This window comes from Mercenaria mercenaria, chromosome 2 (assembly GCF_021730395.1).
Source record: "Mercenaria mercenaria strain notata chromosome 2, MADL_Memer_1, whole genome shotgun sequence".
NCBI classification, from domain to species: Eukaryota; Metazoa; Mollusca; class Bivalvia; order Venerida; family Veneridae; genus Mercenaria; species Mercenaria mercenaria.
Window position 1 is genome coordinate 105,220,038 of NC_069362.1, and position 15,323 is coordinate 105,235,360.

A 15,323-nucleotide genomic window follows, 5' to 3' on the forward strand; every position below is an offset into this window, starting at 1 on the left:
AATCCTATTCAGATATTCGTCTTTAATATTAGAAAATTATTAGTTTCTGTGGACATTTATCAAAAACTATTACTTACAGTTGACTACTTTGCGCATCAAACTGGTTTCCGCTTCAGTTGTGAGGCACTTCCGTTATACTTTTTGACAACAATAACAAAACACAAAATGAATCAATAAAGTCACTTATAAACCGATTGCTACTTAAATCAGTGTAAGTATATTGTTGTTACAACATTATACATGTTCGTTACGTTATGAGATAAAGTTTATCTTGAACAGCATAATCCATTAATTACGTTATGATGATATTGCATTTACAACTTATTTGACCCCGTTTTTTTACGTGAATGACAGCATTCTCGTGCAACTCGTGCAAACAGAGTTATGAAAAGTATGGTGGAGAATTCAAGGACAAATTATAAATGACATCAAAGTGAGGATAACTGTATATTCGTCCAGTTTTGATCATTGACATTCCTGCTGTGTACTAGTAAGTTTTGTGAACAAGATTAGAATGTTACTTTTGCACATATACACATTGATTGGACCTCTCAACCAAATTCCATACCTTATTTTAGGGATGTTTAAGACAATACATTTTCAAAAGTTTGTTGAATGTGTTTTGATATTTAAGTGCATTGTAGTTCATGAATACCAAGTTAAAAATTAATAATGGCAACATTTCTAGGCCCTTATTGTAAGCCACTAGACTTCTGTAACGATAAATGTTTAATGTATTAAGGGGAATATACTCTTTAAGTTTTGGAATTTGGCATTCCTTGACCACCGTATCTTTTCTTATGCACTACTTTGTAAACAAACTAAATAATGTGTTTTAGCTTACATATGCGAAATGAAAAGCAAGACAGTGAACGTATTTCACATTCTTTCTTTAAATTAGAATCTGTAGGTCATTGATAAATGTTTGGACAAGGTGAAGCACTATTATTTTCGCACAAAAAAGTATTAATTGTTGACTTTGAATGTACACAACAAGTCTTATGATAATTCAACAATAACTTCCTTGTTTCAGTTTTTTCTCATTTTTATTTTAGTGAGCAATCCTTTGTGTACTTATAACAGTTGAAACAGTATCCATTTCATGTACCAAAATCTTGTACTTTTTTGCAGGTAAATTTTATCATACCCCACCCACTTTTTTCTAATTTCAAAGTATGCGTCCCCTTAAGCCCGCAGAAATAAGTACTTATACGGTATTTTACATGCCACGGGGGCAAGATTAGTATTAAAGTGATACGTCTTTTTACCGATTTGAGAACTGTAAAAAACAAGATGACAATGAAGGCTGACATCACTCGTCTGAATTTAAACCTAAAACAGAAATAGAACTAACAACCTGTCCGGTACACTAGTAGTCTGGTTCCCGTCGTACTGCAAACTTAGTGAAAGGGGAAGGAACTCCAGACTACTACACTAGCGGCGATGTTTCTGCAAATCAAATGTATTATGATGTGAACAATATATTAAATAATGATACTTTTACACCTCAAAATGGTAGCAACATTTGGTAGTCACTACCAAAATTCGGCCGAGTTTTGGTAGCGACAAAATGCGTTGCAGTGATACATATGAAATGTTAAGGATCATGGAATGAAACGTATTTTAGTATTTTTTTTCAGCTTCAGGGGCTGTGCTCATTTTTACCTTACGCACAAAAGATAGAGATAAAAGGAGAGAATGTCTCCTATAAAAATCGAGGGGGAAAGGGTTCGGAGTTCCCCTCCCGAGAAATAGTTATCGTATAAAAACAACAAAAATGTAGATTCCTGAGCGTGTGAAAGGGGCCTCAAACGACGCTTCCTTTATTATAACATTGTGTTGTTTTGTTGTTTAATGTGCTAGTGTTGTCCGAGGGATAGTCAACCTAGATTTTTTAAAGCACGAAAATGTTGAATTCTGTAAAACGAAGTATAAATGTGAGGATGGCATGTGGATCCTCCACCTAATTTTTTTTTCTCAAACATCACACATAAACATAAATGGTGGATTCTGTGCGTGTTTTATAGGTCTTAGATAAATATTTCCGGCAAAAAAGATTTTTCGAGGGGTTTTGAGAGTCCACTACAGATATCTCTGAAACACAACGTAAAAGAATTGTAAAATGTGGGCGTGGACTTACTCAAATAATTTTCCAAAAACTAAATTGTCCGTCGTTGGATTTAGATTTTTATTTTGGTGTATACATGTGAGTGGTGTTCTTAGATCCTCCCCGAACAACGCATCGAAATGGTGGGTTCTGTATGTTTAGATGGGTAAGAAATATATCATTTACTCAGAAATGAAACTTCCTCTGTAATAATTCCATGTATCTTATTATTATCTACAGTGCGACTAAGTTCCGTCATGACTCTCTTTAAAATAATATTGTCCATTCGTCACAAAATATTCTTTTAGTAAATCATGAGATTATTATAAATACCGTTTTGCGTAGGATGTGTACATATCCAATGCATTTTGGTACTACATTTTTGTAGTGTAACGCATTTTGGTAGTGACTACCAAACTCGGCCGAATTTTGGTAGTGACTACCAAAATGCGTTGCTGCTATTTTGAGGTGCAACAATTGATACATTTTGTATGATAGTATTTTGACAAGACAATCATTCTTGTCTTGTCAAAAAGCTTAAAAACAAGGGTGCTTACAAATAACTTTCAAAGAGGGCAAAACATATTTAGGTTTGAGGGCAAAGTCTCGGAACGGTTTGTTGAAAAATTGCCACTTGTGTGGTTCGATCGCGAACTGATCATATCATGTTCCAAATGTACAGAACAGTACAACAGAACTCTACCAAAACTATAAACACCATATTAGTTTCTTAAAACACTTGACCGCGGTTAATTTTAATTGATATCACATATATGCAGAAGAACATCTTGATCGAATCTCAGGCATTACTTGGAGCATGATTTATTCCTGGGCCAAATTCCATGCCATGGGGTCATGGTGTAAGCAAGAGCCTCAATTTTCAAAACGTTGAAAAGTTATTTGTAAGCACCCTTGTTTTTAACCTTCTATTAATATTAGCTGTCCAAATATTTAATGTATCAACTTTTATCTGATTTGTGAAGGTCATATAACTTTATATCTATGATACCAGTCATTATATATCATATACATGGCTTCCTCTCATGCACATAAAAGAAATCAACGCCCGAGTGAGGTCCGAGCCCACACCGATGAGGTGCAAGTTATTTGAAGTCAGCGACCTTAACCACTCGGCCGAGGAGGCCCCCGTCAAGGGGTCGATCTCAGCGACTTTGACCACTCGGTTTTGCGCCTATGTGAGCGTGGAAAATTTTATCGTTTGCGTGATCTTATAATAATATTAGTTGTCAACAAAAATTAATGTATCAACTCTTACCAGATTTTTGAGGGTCAAGTACTTTTATATCTATCATATCACTCAATATATAAACATCTGTGTCAGTACAGCAGAGCTATGTTAATAATTAGGAAAAAAATTTAAAAATTTTTTTAAAAAACGAATGACTTACGAAGCAAGAAGCAATATTACAAATTATAAATGAATGTTGGTTCCAAAAACTGAAACCTTTTACAAAATACATGTAAATAACATTATGCAAGCCTTTTAATATGTGGTTATGTGTCAATTTCTCTCTTTTAACGAACGTTACGCTCTAAATAGCTATAGTGAGCTTCATCTATTTTTGTGTTAAACTATCAAAAGAAACAATGATAAGAAATGTTTGTAAAACACATATGTCCACTTCATGGCACGTTGGAGGCATTTAATGTTTATGCTATGACTATGACTTTTGACCTCGAAAAGATATGTTATCATCTGTGCCTGTAGGCAATCAACCTATGGAGGTATTAGGCCACAGGCCTAAGCATTCCCCAGATATGGATCAGAAACCTTCGACCTAGCGACCCTCAATACAACATGTGCCATCAATTGACAGGCTTTTATAATTATGAATTTTGACATTTGTATGTCTGAGCGTTTTTTGGTGTTTGAGCGGAAACTGTTTTTTATTATCAAGGTCATTGTGATTTTGACATTTGAACTAGTAACCCCCGAAACATTAGGGCTTATCTAAAAACCACATACAGTCATCCTATGAAGTTTGAAGACAATAGGTATGAAGTCATTTTTATTTAGTGGAAACAATTTTCAGTCTAGAGGTCACTGTGACCTAGACCTTTGGCTACTGGCCCCAAAACAGGTAATCCATTCTATAGTTTGGCGACCGTAGGCTAAAGTGTTCTTTTGTTGTTTAGCGGAAAACATTTTCAGTCTCAAAGTCACTGTGACCTCGACCTTTGACATACTGATCCTTACAACCGACAACAGGTAATCAATTTATGAAGTTTGAGGACTGTAGGGTCAAAGTTTTCTTTAGTGATTGACCAGAAACGGTTTTCAGTTGCAGTCATTGTGACCTTGCCCCTTGACCTAGAGTCCTCCGAAACCACCGACAATCATCTTATGACGCTTGACAACTATCGGCCAACTCCTCTTTCTTAGTTATTGATAGAAACAATACACCCTTTCTTCTTTAAAGGATGGGGGCATAAAACAAGATACTACTTTCATTTTTGCCTACTCACACTTGGATGTATATTGATAGCATTTTTGTAAAAAGTTACCTATTGCACAATCGTGGGTTATGAAAAATAAAATTATACTTTTTTTTTTGAGTGGAGGTATTATCGAAATTGATTAGTACCTGAATTACAGTTTACAATATAGACCGATGACAATCATGTGCCGTGATAATGACAATCATGTGACATGATTTGGACACTGATAACGTTTATATGTTATCATTAGTAACAACAATATAACTTCTAGTTCATATAGCTCATATTTTACAATACATTAAAATGGTATGAGAGATTTACATTTTCCAAGTCATTTGATTGGTGTCATTAACCTTTCGTCTATAAATTGGCATTGTCTTAAAGTACTGCACAAAACGTGTACGGTTACAAAAGCACCAAGAGATTACATACCTACAGGATATATTACATTTGTTTTCGGCACTTATGACGTGTCATAATATTTTGATCCATTCAAAGTTTTTTTTGTGTATTTTTGCTTTTTCTGTATATTTTCAGAGCCTTTTAATCAGAGCAAATAGACTAGATGGAACATAATAATGCATTAGTGCACATGTACTTAAGAATAAGGTAAATTATGGGTTTTCTTACGTTACTGTAAATTTCGTTTTCCAATAAGAGTGCGTACATAACGAAATGAATTCTCAACAATGCCATTTTAACGCCATTTATACATCCTGGACATGGTTATATTTTCAGACATCAGAGTATAATACGAAGAACAACGTTTAGTACTTGTTTCGCGTTGGACATTAGACCATAAACAGACAGAAATATGGCTTACTGCATCCAAAAGCTACAGGATGAAAGGTTTAAGAATTGGCTAAAGGGAGCTCTTGCAATAATCTTTTGCAAAGAAGGACTGGAAGATTTTGTGTTGGATGAAATGACACAATTCCAACGAGATATTCTACAAAATATCTACACTAATTATGGAGTTAAACCATATACAGTCTGCACATTTTGTACAACCGCAAATGTTCTGCCTTGTGGTACCAAGAATTTCTGCTCCGTTGGAAAGAAATGCTTCGTGCACGATTCAAAAGTCCCCAACAAAACGCCCAATCAGCAATGTCCGAATCGGATCTGCCAAAGGTTATCTGATTCAATACGAACCATGCATCGGTTCACTAATCCATCTTGGAAGAACACGGATGCAACGTTATGGTGTACTGACGCCTTCTATATTGCAAAATGTTACCTGCCACCAGATGGTTACGGTGGGGCCACGTCCATCAGAGAGGTCGATTTCAATGGGGTCATCAGTGCGATTCTTACCAATAAGAGGTTCCAAAACAAGTTGGCGATAAATCTATTTCTGAAAACGAATATATGCACAAAGGTAGTAGATTTAATCATACATGTTTGAAATAATGCCAAATTTGCATGGTTCTTCATCAATAATTACGTCCACGAACCTTTTAAAAAGTATACACTTAAATAACTTACATTGTACTGCTTCTCTGTCACATTAAGTGCATACACTTTATACAAGCATTAAGAAATAATTATACTTAATTCAATTATTTTATTTAAACTGTATGTATATTTTGAAGGCTCGAGATATAGGTAGAGCTGTACGTCATTCGTCGGATCTGTCAATAGAAGACAATGACCTTAACAGATATATCGATGCACTGGTTGATCTTTTATCTGATGCAAAGTACTTGTCCTCTGATATGAAGGCAAACGACGCAGTAGATAAACTGAGAAAGGTAATATTAATAGTGTAACAATATGTATATATATCATTGTACAGTGGCTCGGCTGTGTGAACGCCCTAAGTCATATATTTTATTTTTGCACAAATTATCTTTGAACTGTTTAACAGCTTATATTGGTCTTTGTTATTTTGGCGAGGTAGCTCGAAATTTCTCTCACAAAACACTGATTTTCCAACCTGTTTCTTTACAGTTATGTTATCAAACATACCCATAACTGTTAAGCAAATGAAAACCCCTTTTGGTCAGACTTAATAAACATAGTTCACCTATATTTCTGCATTTTGACAACTAAATACTTACTTTACATACTATACCATAACGTTAGAAATGTCTTTTCATTTCTCACAAATGCAGCTAAAAGTTGGGTCATTTGTGATAACAACAGAAGACATAACCAAGATTCTTGAAGATACCTCAAAGAATCTATTGTCAACCAGTGTTGGACAAATGAAAGATCGTCATGACGAGGCCATCAAAAGTATCAGTCAGAAAGAAGAAATTATTGGAGACTTAATTGAGAAACACAGAAAAGATATTAATGAGCGGAAAGTTAAGCTGCTGCAAGAAATACAAAATGAGATGGGAAAACTAAAGCATATTACAAATGAAAGCCTTGCTGAACTAATTGAGGCAAAGGAAATCCAGATTGAAGAAATTAGGAAGGAAGTGGATGATATGGTAGCTCTGTTAAAGCAGTCTGGCGAAGAAGAAAGAAAGTACTTGGTAGAGACTGGAGACCTTGAACGTAAATCACTTCAACAAATTTCTAAACAAGTGATAGATAATATTGAGCGTTTGGTTAGCTCGAAATTGGCTGAAGTTCAAATGACAGCAGAGACAGCTATACGTGACATTCAGAAGACAGAGGCAGAATGCATAACACACAGGAATGATACCGATTATCTCCGATTAAAATCAGGTAACAAACTACGATGAGGTATTACACTTGGGCCCTAATGTGTTTTCACAGCTTCAACTGCTGACTTATTAGGTCAATTTCTTTTAGTATAGTTTTGAAAACGTAGAGAAATTACTCATAATACCGCAGAAACAAGGTGTGGGCCATACTAAATGCATCAAATACTAGGCATACTGCTGCATCAATTCAGTAAAATATTTAAACATTTAACACTTTGTCTTGGTTTATTATGCAAGTCATGTATAATTGCAATCTTGGAAAACAAATGAATACAATTATTCTGTGGTGCGTCTTTAAAGATGCTTATTTATACCCCTACCAATTATACATGCTTTTCATGTGTTGCTGATGGAATTACTGGTTGCCAAGGGATAGATAGTGTACAATTTTGAGGTCCTGAATGACATTTTTACATATAAAGTATGTTTATATTATGATACAGTGTTAATGTTTTCTTTTTATAAAACGTTCATAGCCACAATAACGCAATGAACGTTTAATTTTAACTACAAAATTAAAACTACAACTTCATAGAGGATATTTGTTGGAACTTTATGTTGTGTGCGTCTTTCTAACGTCACAACACGTTTGACGTCATGTCTGTTTCGCGCGCTGAGATCAAACATTGTTGCAAAATGCCACATCTGAACGTAATTGATTCCATTTTTATTTGATTTTATTTTGGCTGCATAACGTTATGAAATTCTCATTAAGTAAAATAATTCAATTCCTACCATAAACCTACTTTGACTGCAATTTTCAAGGGGGCGTAGGTTCAAGCCCAACTGGGACCAAAATTTTTTTCTCCATATTTTACTTTCTTCATAATAGGTTTTTACTTCTTTCAAGACTTATTATGGATGTATTGTACAAAATTGAAAAAAAAAATCATTTTATAAGCGATTTCTTGCTGTTCAAAGTAAATTTACCTCTGAATCAGGAGGGGTAGTTAGACATCTTTAAAAATACTGAGTTACGTGCGGTAAAAGTTCTTTATTTTGCCTTCATTCTTTAGATTACTTATTGTGGAAGAAATGCAGTAAGGTTTTACTTCTGCCCCAAGGTTATTTTTGAATGATGTGAGCAAAATTCAAAACAGACCCACAGGATTCGACCTTAATTTTTCAGTGTTGGTGTTAGAATTCTGTCTCATTAAATCTGTTTACTTGAGGCACCCTATAAAAATGATATTTACAGTTTTATTTTGTGTTTTATAATTGTTCAACAATAGTTTGAAGTTTCTTTTATCATAATTAATGCTGTAATGAATTCTCTGCAAATGTTTTAGATAGTTGCCATCACATTGAAATTTGTCTCTACTTGAGCTTGAGGAAATACCATAAATTATACAAAATTTACAAAAAACGGCACGGTAAAAGTTGTTAAAAATTTGCAACACAGTGCGAAACATGGTCAACGTTGAGAATATACCAAGCAAATGCCATTTTGTAAACATTACTATTAGGGGTCCAATGTATGAGGGGGCGGAGCTATATCTCTCACAGTGTGAAAATATAGATTTCATATTTTCACAGTGTGGGTGGTGAGATATAAAAATATTTAACTGATAGAATACAGTATTTCATTAGTTAGCATAAAATAAAGTTGCATCTTACACAGATGGTGAAACAAAATTATTCTTTCTTTAAAAATATTTATGGCAAGAAACATTTATCTAAAAACTGACCTTAACAATCTTATTTGTCGCATGTATCATGCTTAATGGTGTGATAAACATGTCTGAAGAAGTTATAAAATACAAACCCACGTAAGAGTACTTAAGATGAATTGCTTGAAGGAAATTCACGTTGTCTGTAGACTCCGTTATATAAAGATCATATCTAAGTGTAAAGAAGTATACTTTTATGCAAATTTTCAAAAAGAAATGTTCTGTTATCTTGTCTTATAATTTTAGATCTTCAAGAAGATCTCGTTGAATGGTACAGACATCGGTATTGGACACTGCCGATTTCACCGATGGTTCAAGAAAATGACGCGAAACTAATAGAGTTCTACGTGAATCCAACAATGTATTGTACAAATCAAGCGCATAGTAATGACAGTTCAAACACGGAAATCCGATCCTACCAAGACATTTTTTACACTGAAACTTATCGCTGTAAAAACATCTATATAACAGCTGACGCAGGATCTGGGAAAACATCTTTCGTACAAAAAATGGCTCTCACGTGGTGTCAGTCTCGATCCAAACTGGAGACTGAAGAAATTTACTTTCAAAATGATGATCTAGAAAGCATGGGACATTTTCAGTTCTTGTTTGTCATTATATTACGAGAGGCAAACCTCACTGAATGTGGTGTAGATGATTTTATTGAAAGTCAAGTTCTAAGAAATTTGTCTCGCGCTCGTCAGTATACAGCTGACATCATGGAAAGAATATTGCATGAAGAAAAGTGTTTGGTAATCCTAGACGGCCTTGACGAATGGATGCATCCTGTAACACGATCCCCGAAATTAAGTTGCTGGTCAACAAGGCCAAAAATACCTCATAAGAAAGCTAGACTTAAAACCACGTTCATTTCTACAACAAGACGGTGGAAAATGGGCAATTATTCAGAAGCATTTTCGAACATCGATAAGAACATAGAGTTAAAGTACCTCGACAAAGAATCATCTGATAAACTCACTGCCAATGTGTTATCAAAGCTTAATTATCGGTACGGGAAGAATAAAAAGCCTGAAACCTTTTCTGACCAATTAAGTTACACACAGCTTTATTTTGATCACATAAGATATGTTCCCATAATGCTGATACAACTGATCTGTCTATGGTTTAATGGAAAAGCCATTCTGAAAACCTCATGTCAAGTTTTTAGCGAAATGATAGAACTACGCATGGAACTGGAAAACGAAAAGCACGATTTGGAACAATGTGAAGACAGTGAAAATGATTCGAAAAATTCAGGAACTGTTGATTTAGATCTTATTCCAAAGTGCCTAAAGAGGAATGGATACATTGTGAAACAGTTCACACTTTTAAAAATATTAGGACATCTTGCTTATGATGCATCCTTCGGTGATAACAATGAGTTAACAACGGTTACCGTCTTTGACAGGAAATATGTTCTTAATTATATGACAGCTTTTCAGTTACAGTACTGTTTTAAACTAGGACTTTTAACACAGAGTAGATCAAATAATCTCTCTGCAAGAATGGCTGCTATTTCATTTCAGCACAAACTATTTCAAGATTATTTTGCCGCTTTATTCATAGCATCTAGCAATAAAACCGACAGTTTTGACAGAGTATTAAGAAATTGGAATTCTGTAGGATATTTCAATAATGAATTATGGCCAATGTTAAAATTCTTAAGCGGGTTTTCACCAGGCGCTACAAGTCATATTATTGCTGGCGTTGGGCGTCTACTGAAAGAAGATACATGCACGACAAGATATAGACGTTCAGGCTATTCCTTTCATTTTAGTAATAATACAATCAGAAGTCATAAATTGAAGCTTTTTCAAGATAAAATGATAACATCATTACGCATATCTCGGGAAACTGGAAACGGAGATGTCCACTGTGACGTTAAAGATCTCTTCTTTATAAAGGATGACATTAACCATGATAATCACAAGCGTTGTCTAAAGGATATCATTAGCTGGAACAAAGATAACATAAAATCAGTATGTATTTTAGACTATGATGACCCAGAAGAAATATCTGATATCATAGCAACTTACGGATTAGTGAACCTACCTTCTCTGCAAAGGTTGCATTTACCTGGCTACTTCAGAGCAGACGACATATACCAGCTTTTGTCAGGATCTGTTCAAACAATAGAAAATTTTCAATTTGATGGCCGAAAATCAATAAAAAGTAATGTGGATGCACCTCGAAACATTCCATTCTACGATAAAAGGTTACATGTATTTCAGAAGATGAAACATCTTCAAGTCCTCTACTTACGTAATGCAATGATGCTTCATGATCAGATAAGACAGTTACGTGCTGTCATATCACTGAAAACAGACATGGAATATGTAGGATTGTACAATATTATGTGCAAACAACATGGTGGATATACATGTGGTGATGGTACTCTAGACCTTTCTAAACATTGTAAATTGAAAGTACTGAGACTAGGATATTTTCCTGTGCAGAAATTGTTATTTAATGCTCTACAACTACAGGAATACAGAATAAGTTGGTATCCCGATAGTGAAGTAATGGCATCCGCCTTCAACTCACTTGAGAAAGCAGAAAATCTTGAAACTATGTACTGCCATGACATGAAAACTTGCTCCAATGTAACCTACATGATAACAGCATTGCAAAAACTAACATGCTTGCAAAACCTTGTTATACGGCACTGTGATTTTGGTGATGAGGAATTATTGCTGCCTCTCGAAATGAAACGCTTAGAGTATCTGTTTATGTTTAAAACATCAATGACATGCTCCTCACTCCGCAAGTTAGTCAACAGATTAGAGACTTATCCAGAGTATGTTGAGGTACGACTATGGAAGTGTAAAATACTGCCACAGGAGGACTATAATACATTTAAAACGTATATTCGCAATTCAGAAATATGGAAAGTTCTTCTTGATGGACCAAATGCTTGGGAAAAAGAAGAATTTAGATTTGACAAAAATAAAAACACGATCTTTTATAAAGAAAACATTTGTTTTAAATGAAGATTAAAATGCATGCAGAAAAAGTACAGGTTACTTGTTGGAAATATACATTGTTGGTGTGTTATTTGACACACTGATATGGTTATCTTATAGAACATTCAGTGTTAATATAAACTGTATGAGAGATAAGCATTAAAAATTTAAGTGCAGATCAAAATGGTATTTTTGTATTTAGAATTAACAAAAATGAGCGTTTTTGTTTTAGTTGGGTTTAACGTCATACCGACACAAATAAAGGTCATATGGCGACTTTCCAGCTCTGATGGTGGCGGAAGACCCAGGTGCCCCTTCGTGCATTATTTCATCACGAGCGGGCACCTTGGTAGAACATACGACCTTCCGTAAGCCAGCTGGATGGCTTCCTTACATGAAGAATTCAACGCCCCGAGTGAGGCTCGAACCGACATCGGTGAGGGGCAAGTGATTCTAAGTCAGCGACCTTAACCACTTGGCCACGGAGGCCCCTACAAATGAGTATTCCAATATTTTAACCTATGTATGTAACCCTATCGAAAAGATATTAAGTACATAAAATTCAATATCAAATTTAAATAAACTAAATCTGTGTCCATTATACACTGGTGCACAAACTAGCTGTATAGTTATGCAAGTTATTCACACAAAAAACATCTTTAAAGTGCCAGGTGTATAGCACCGGTACATGCGAAGTCGCCTTTCCTCGGAAGAACCAGTACAGGCCTCTTAGTTAGGTGGAAGACACTTGACAGCATCTCAGAAATTTCCAGTGCCTGGACCGGGATTTGAACCACAGACCTCTGGATTGACAGTCAAGCGTGTTACCACTAGAACGCTGTCCCACCTTAAAATAAAATGCCATATAACTTACCTGCTGAATAACAATCATATGATGTTCTCCATATTCTTTTCATCACTACTTTGGACAAACAGATATCCAGATCGACAGTCGTATGGACAAGGGCAAATTTTAGTGCCCCCTAAAAACATCTGGGGTATCAAAACAGCAAACTTTCTTTTTTCAACATACATTGCATTCTACTTACAAGCGATGCTTACGTCACTAAACTGGTCGGCATAAATATTCCTTGTAAATTTTGCTTATATGATTTTAGGAATAATAAGCAAATTCAGTATATTGTTATCACCAGCAAACGTGGGTCACGGTTCACACTTATAGGGTTCCAAATCTGAAGTGAAAGTTAATAGAACTTGTCTGAAGGTGTTTTTTTTGTTACATCACTACATTTGAGTTTGATCTGTGATAAATACCATTACAGTGAAATTTTATCTCGTGGGCTTGAAATTCAATGGCTGAGGCTAATAAGTTTTTCTATTCTTAGCCCTACATGCAGTCCTTCAAAATGAGAAAGGTCTATCCAAGGATACCACAGACCAAGTTTAGCAAAGATCTTTCAAACAATTCTGGAGAAAAAATTGTTAAGAGACCTTTCTATTTTTAGCTCCAACAGCCCCCAAAAGGGGTTAGGCGATACCATTTGAACAAGAAAATATCGGTAAAATGAATTCAATGAATACTCCCTGAAATATAAATACATGTATATTTAAATGCATAAAATGTGGATTCATTGACTGGGCACAAACCTCGACTTAGAACAAAAGCTTAAAACTCCAGCAAGTAGCTGTTAACAAAACTTGCACTTAAAGTGCACATCTCCTCTTGGTAGTGAAGCAACCAATGAATTTTTGCTGAATTCCAGCCAGTTGTTATTAAAAAAAAAGGATGACGTCATAGTTAACTAATGTTGAATACAGTATTTACCCTAAGGGGTACCAAATGTTTAAAGACTTTATAGTTCTCACTCAGTTTTATTAACGTTTCGGCCTAAAGGCCTTTATCAAAATGACAAAAAAAATGACTAAAAAGCGATACACATTTATGATGCACAAGGACTCATTGTGATCTTCATTAGGCCAGAAGACAGTCATTGTGCATCATAAATGTGTACCGCTTTTTAGCGGGATATGACGTTGACGTTTAATAACGTTACGTCAGTTCCGGTTTTGTATTTCATATGTTGTTATATTATGAGACGCCATGATGTAGAGTAATTCTCGGAATTTGTCATTTTGATAAAGGCCTTAAGGCCGAAACGTTAATAAAACTGAATGAGAACTATAGAGTCTTTAATGTTGAATAATCAAAGGGAAATTATTAAGTGAAAATATATCTGACTGGAACATAAAGATAATTAATGCGTATTTCATACTGGTAAGGGAAGCTTCCCGTAAAGTTTCACTGAATACCAGCACCTATTCTTCTAAGGAATTCTCTGGACAAGAAATGGAGCTACAGTATACCCATGTTGAAATGTCAAAGGGCAAGAACTGTGAAAAATCATCAGACCAGAATATGAAATTCTAAGAAAAAATGGGACATAATACATAAAATATTAGTGCCAGAGTTAAGGACCTCGTTTCATTTGATGTGGGTGAATGACACAGAGTAATCCTTTTAAGTTTGAAACAAATCCATTTATTAACAGAGATACGGTAAAAATTGAACTGAAATAAATCATGAAATATTTCTGCAAGAGTGATGGCCCTTGTATCATAATATGTGGGTGATGATGAGGAATAACTATTTTAAATCTGAATCAGATCGTTGAGTAATGACAGAGATAGAGTGAAAGTGTATTAAAACTTTTCACGTGAAACTTTAAATAAAAAGGGGGAATACTTCATGAAATACTATTGCAAGAGTTATGGCCCTTGTGTCATATGATGTGAGTGATGATGTCTGAATCAAATCTCTTTAGTAATAACTGATATATAATGAAAATGCATAAAAATAACCTAAAAGTCTATGTAAAGAGTATGCATAACCCATGAAAAATTGGTGACTGAATTACTGAGCTTGTGGTATATGATGCTAGTGATGCTAGTGACTGAACCACATGATGAGGGTGATGATGAGGATTAACTATTTCAAGTTAGAAGCAAATCCATCGAGTAATTACCGAGATAAAAATATAAAGTACATCAAATCTTTAACCGTCGTGTGGATGCGGAATGGATGCCGACTGGGAGGCAGACACTGACGCCGGGTCCAGTAGGATAAATCTCCATATACTTTGTATTGTCTAACTAAAATTCTGATAAAAAGGCCTGACAATATGCGCCTGACCACATAATATTAAACATGTATACAGAATTTCATTTTAATTAGGTGTTAACAGCAAGAGGAGTACAAAGGAAAGTGTGACAGACAGACGGAATGAAAGACAGTTCACTATTATGTGCTTTCTGAATCTCCAACACTGTTGGTATGAAACATTCTTAAGGTTGATGTGTAATAAACTGTGATGGATCAACAATGAAAGTTTAATCTGTAATGGCAACCAAAATTCTAATTTGTTTTACACACACAATGAAACAATGTGTCAATGTGTCAAATGTCCTTGTGAGACAATATCTT

General features: G+C 34.9%; 1 protein-coding gene across 1 annotated transcript; it reads left to right on the forward strand.

The window, feature by feature from the left end:
* The first annotated feature begins 5,309 nt into the window (after window positions 1-5,309).
* On the forward strand, window positions 5,310-12,069 carry LOC128555325 (uncharacterized). The gene is made up of 4 exons (XM_053537425.1): window positions 5,310-5,948; window positions 6,163-6,321; window positions 6,685-7,249; window positions 9,165-12,069. Exons 1-4 carry the CDS (start codon window positions 5,382-5,384, stop codon window positions 11,906-11,908), a joined length of 4,035 nt encoding a protein of 1,344 aa, XP_053393400.1. The 5' UTR covers window positions 5,310-5,381; the 3' UTR covers window positions 11,909-12,069.
* Window positions 12,070-15,323: the final 3,254 nt, after the last annotated feature.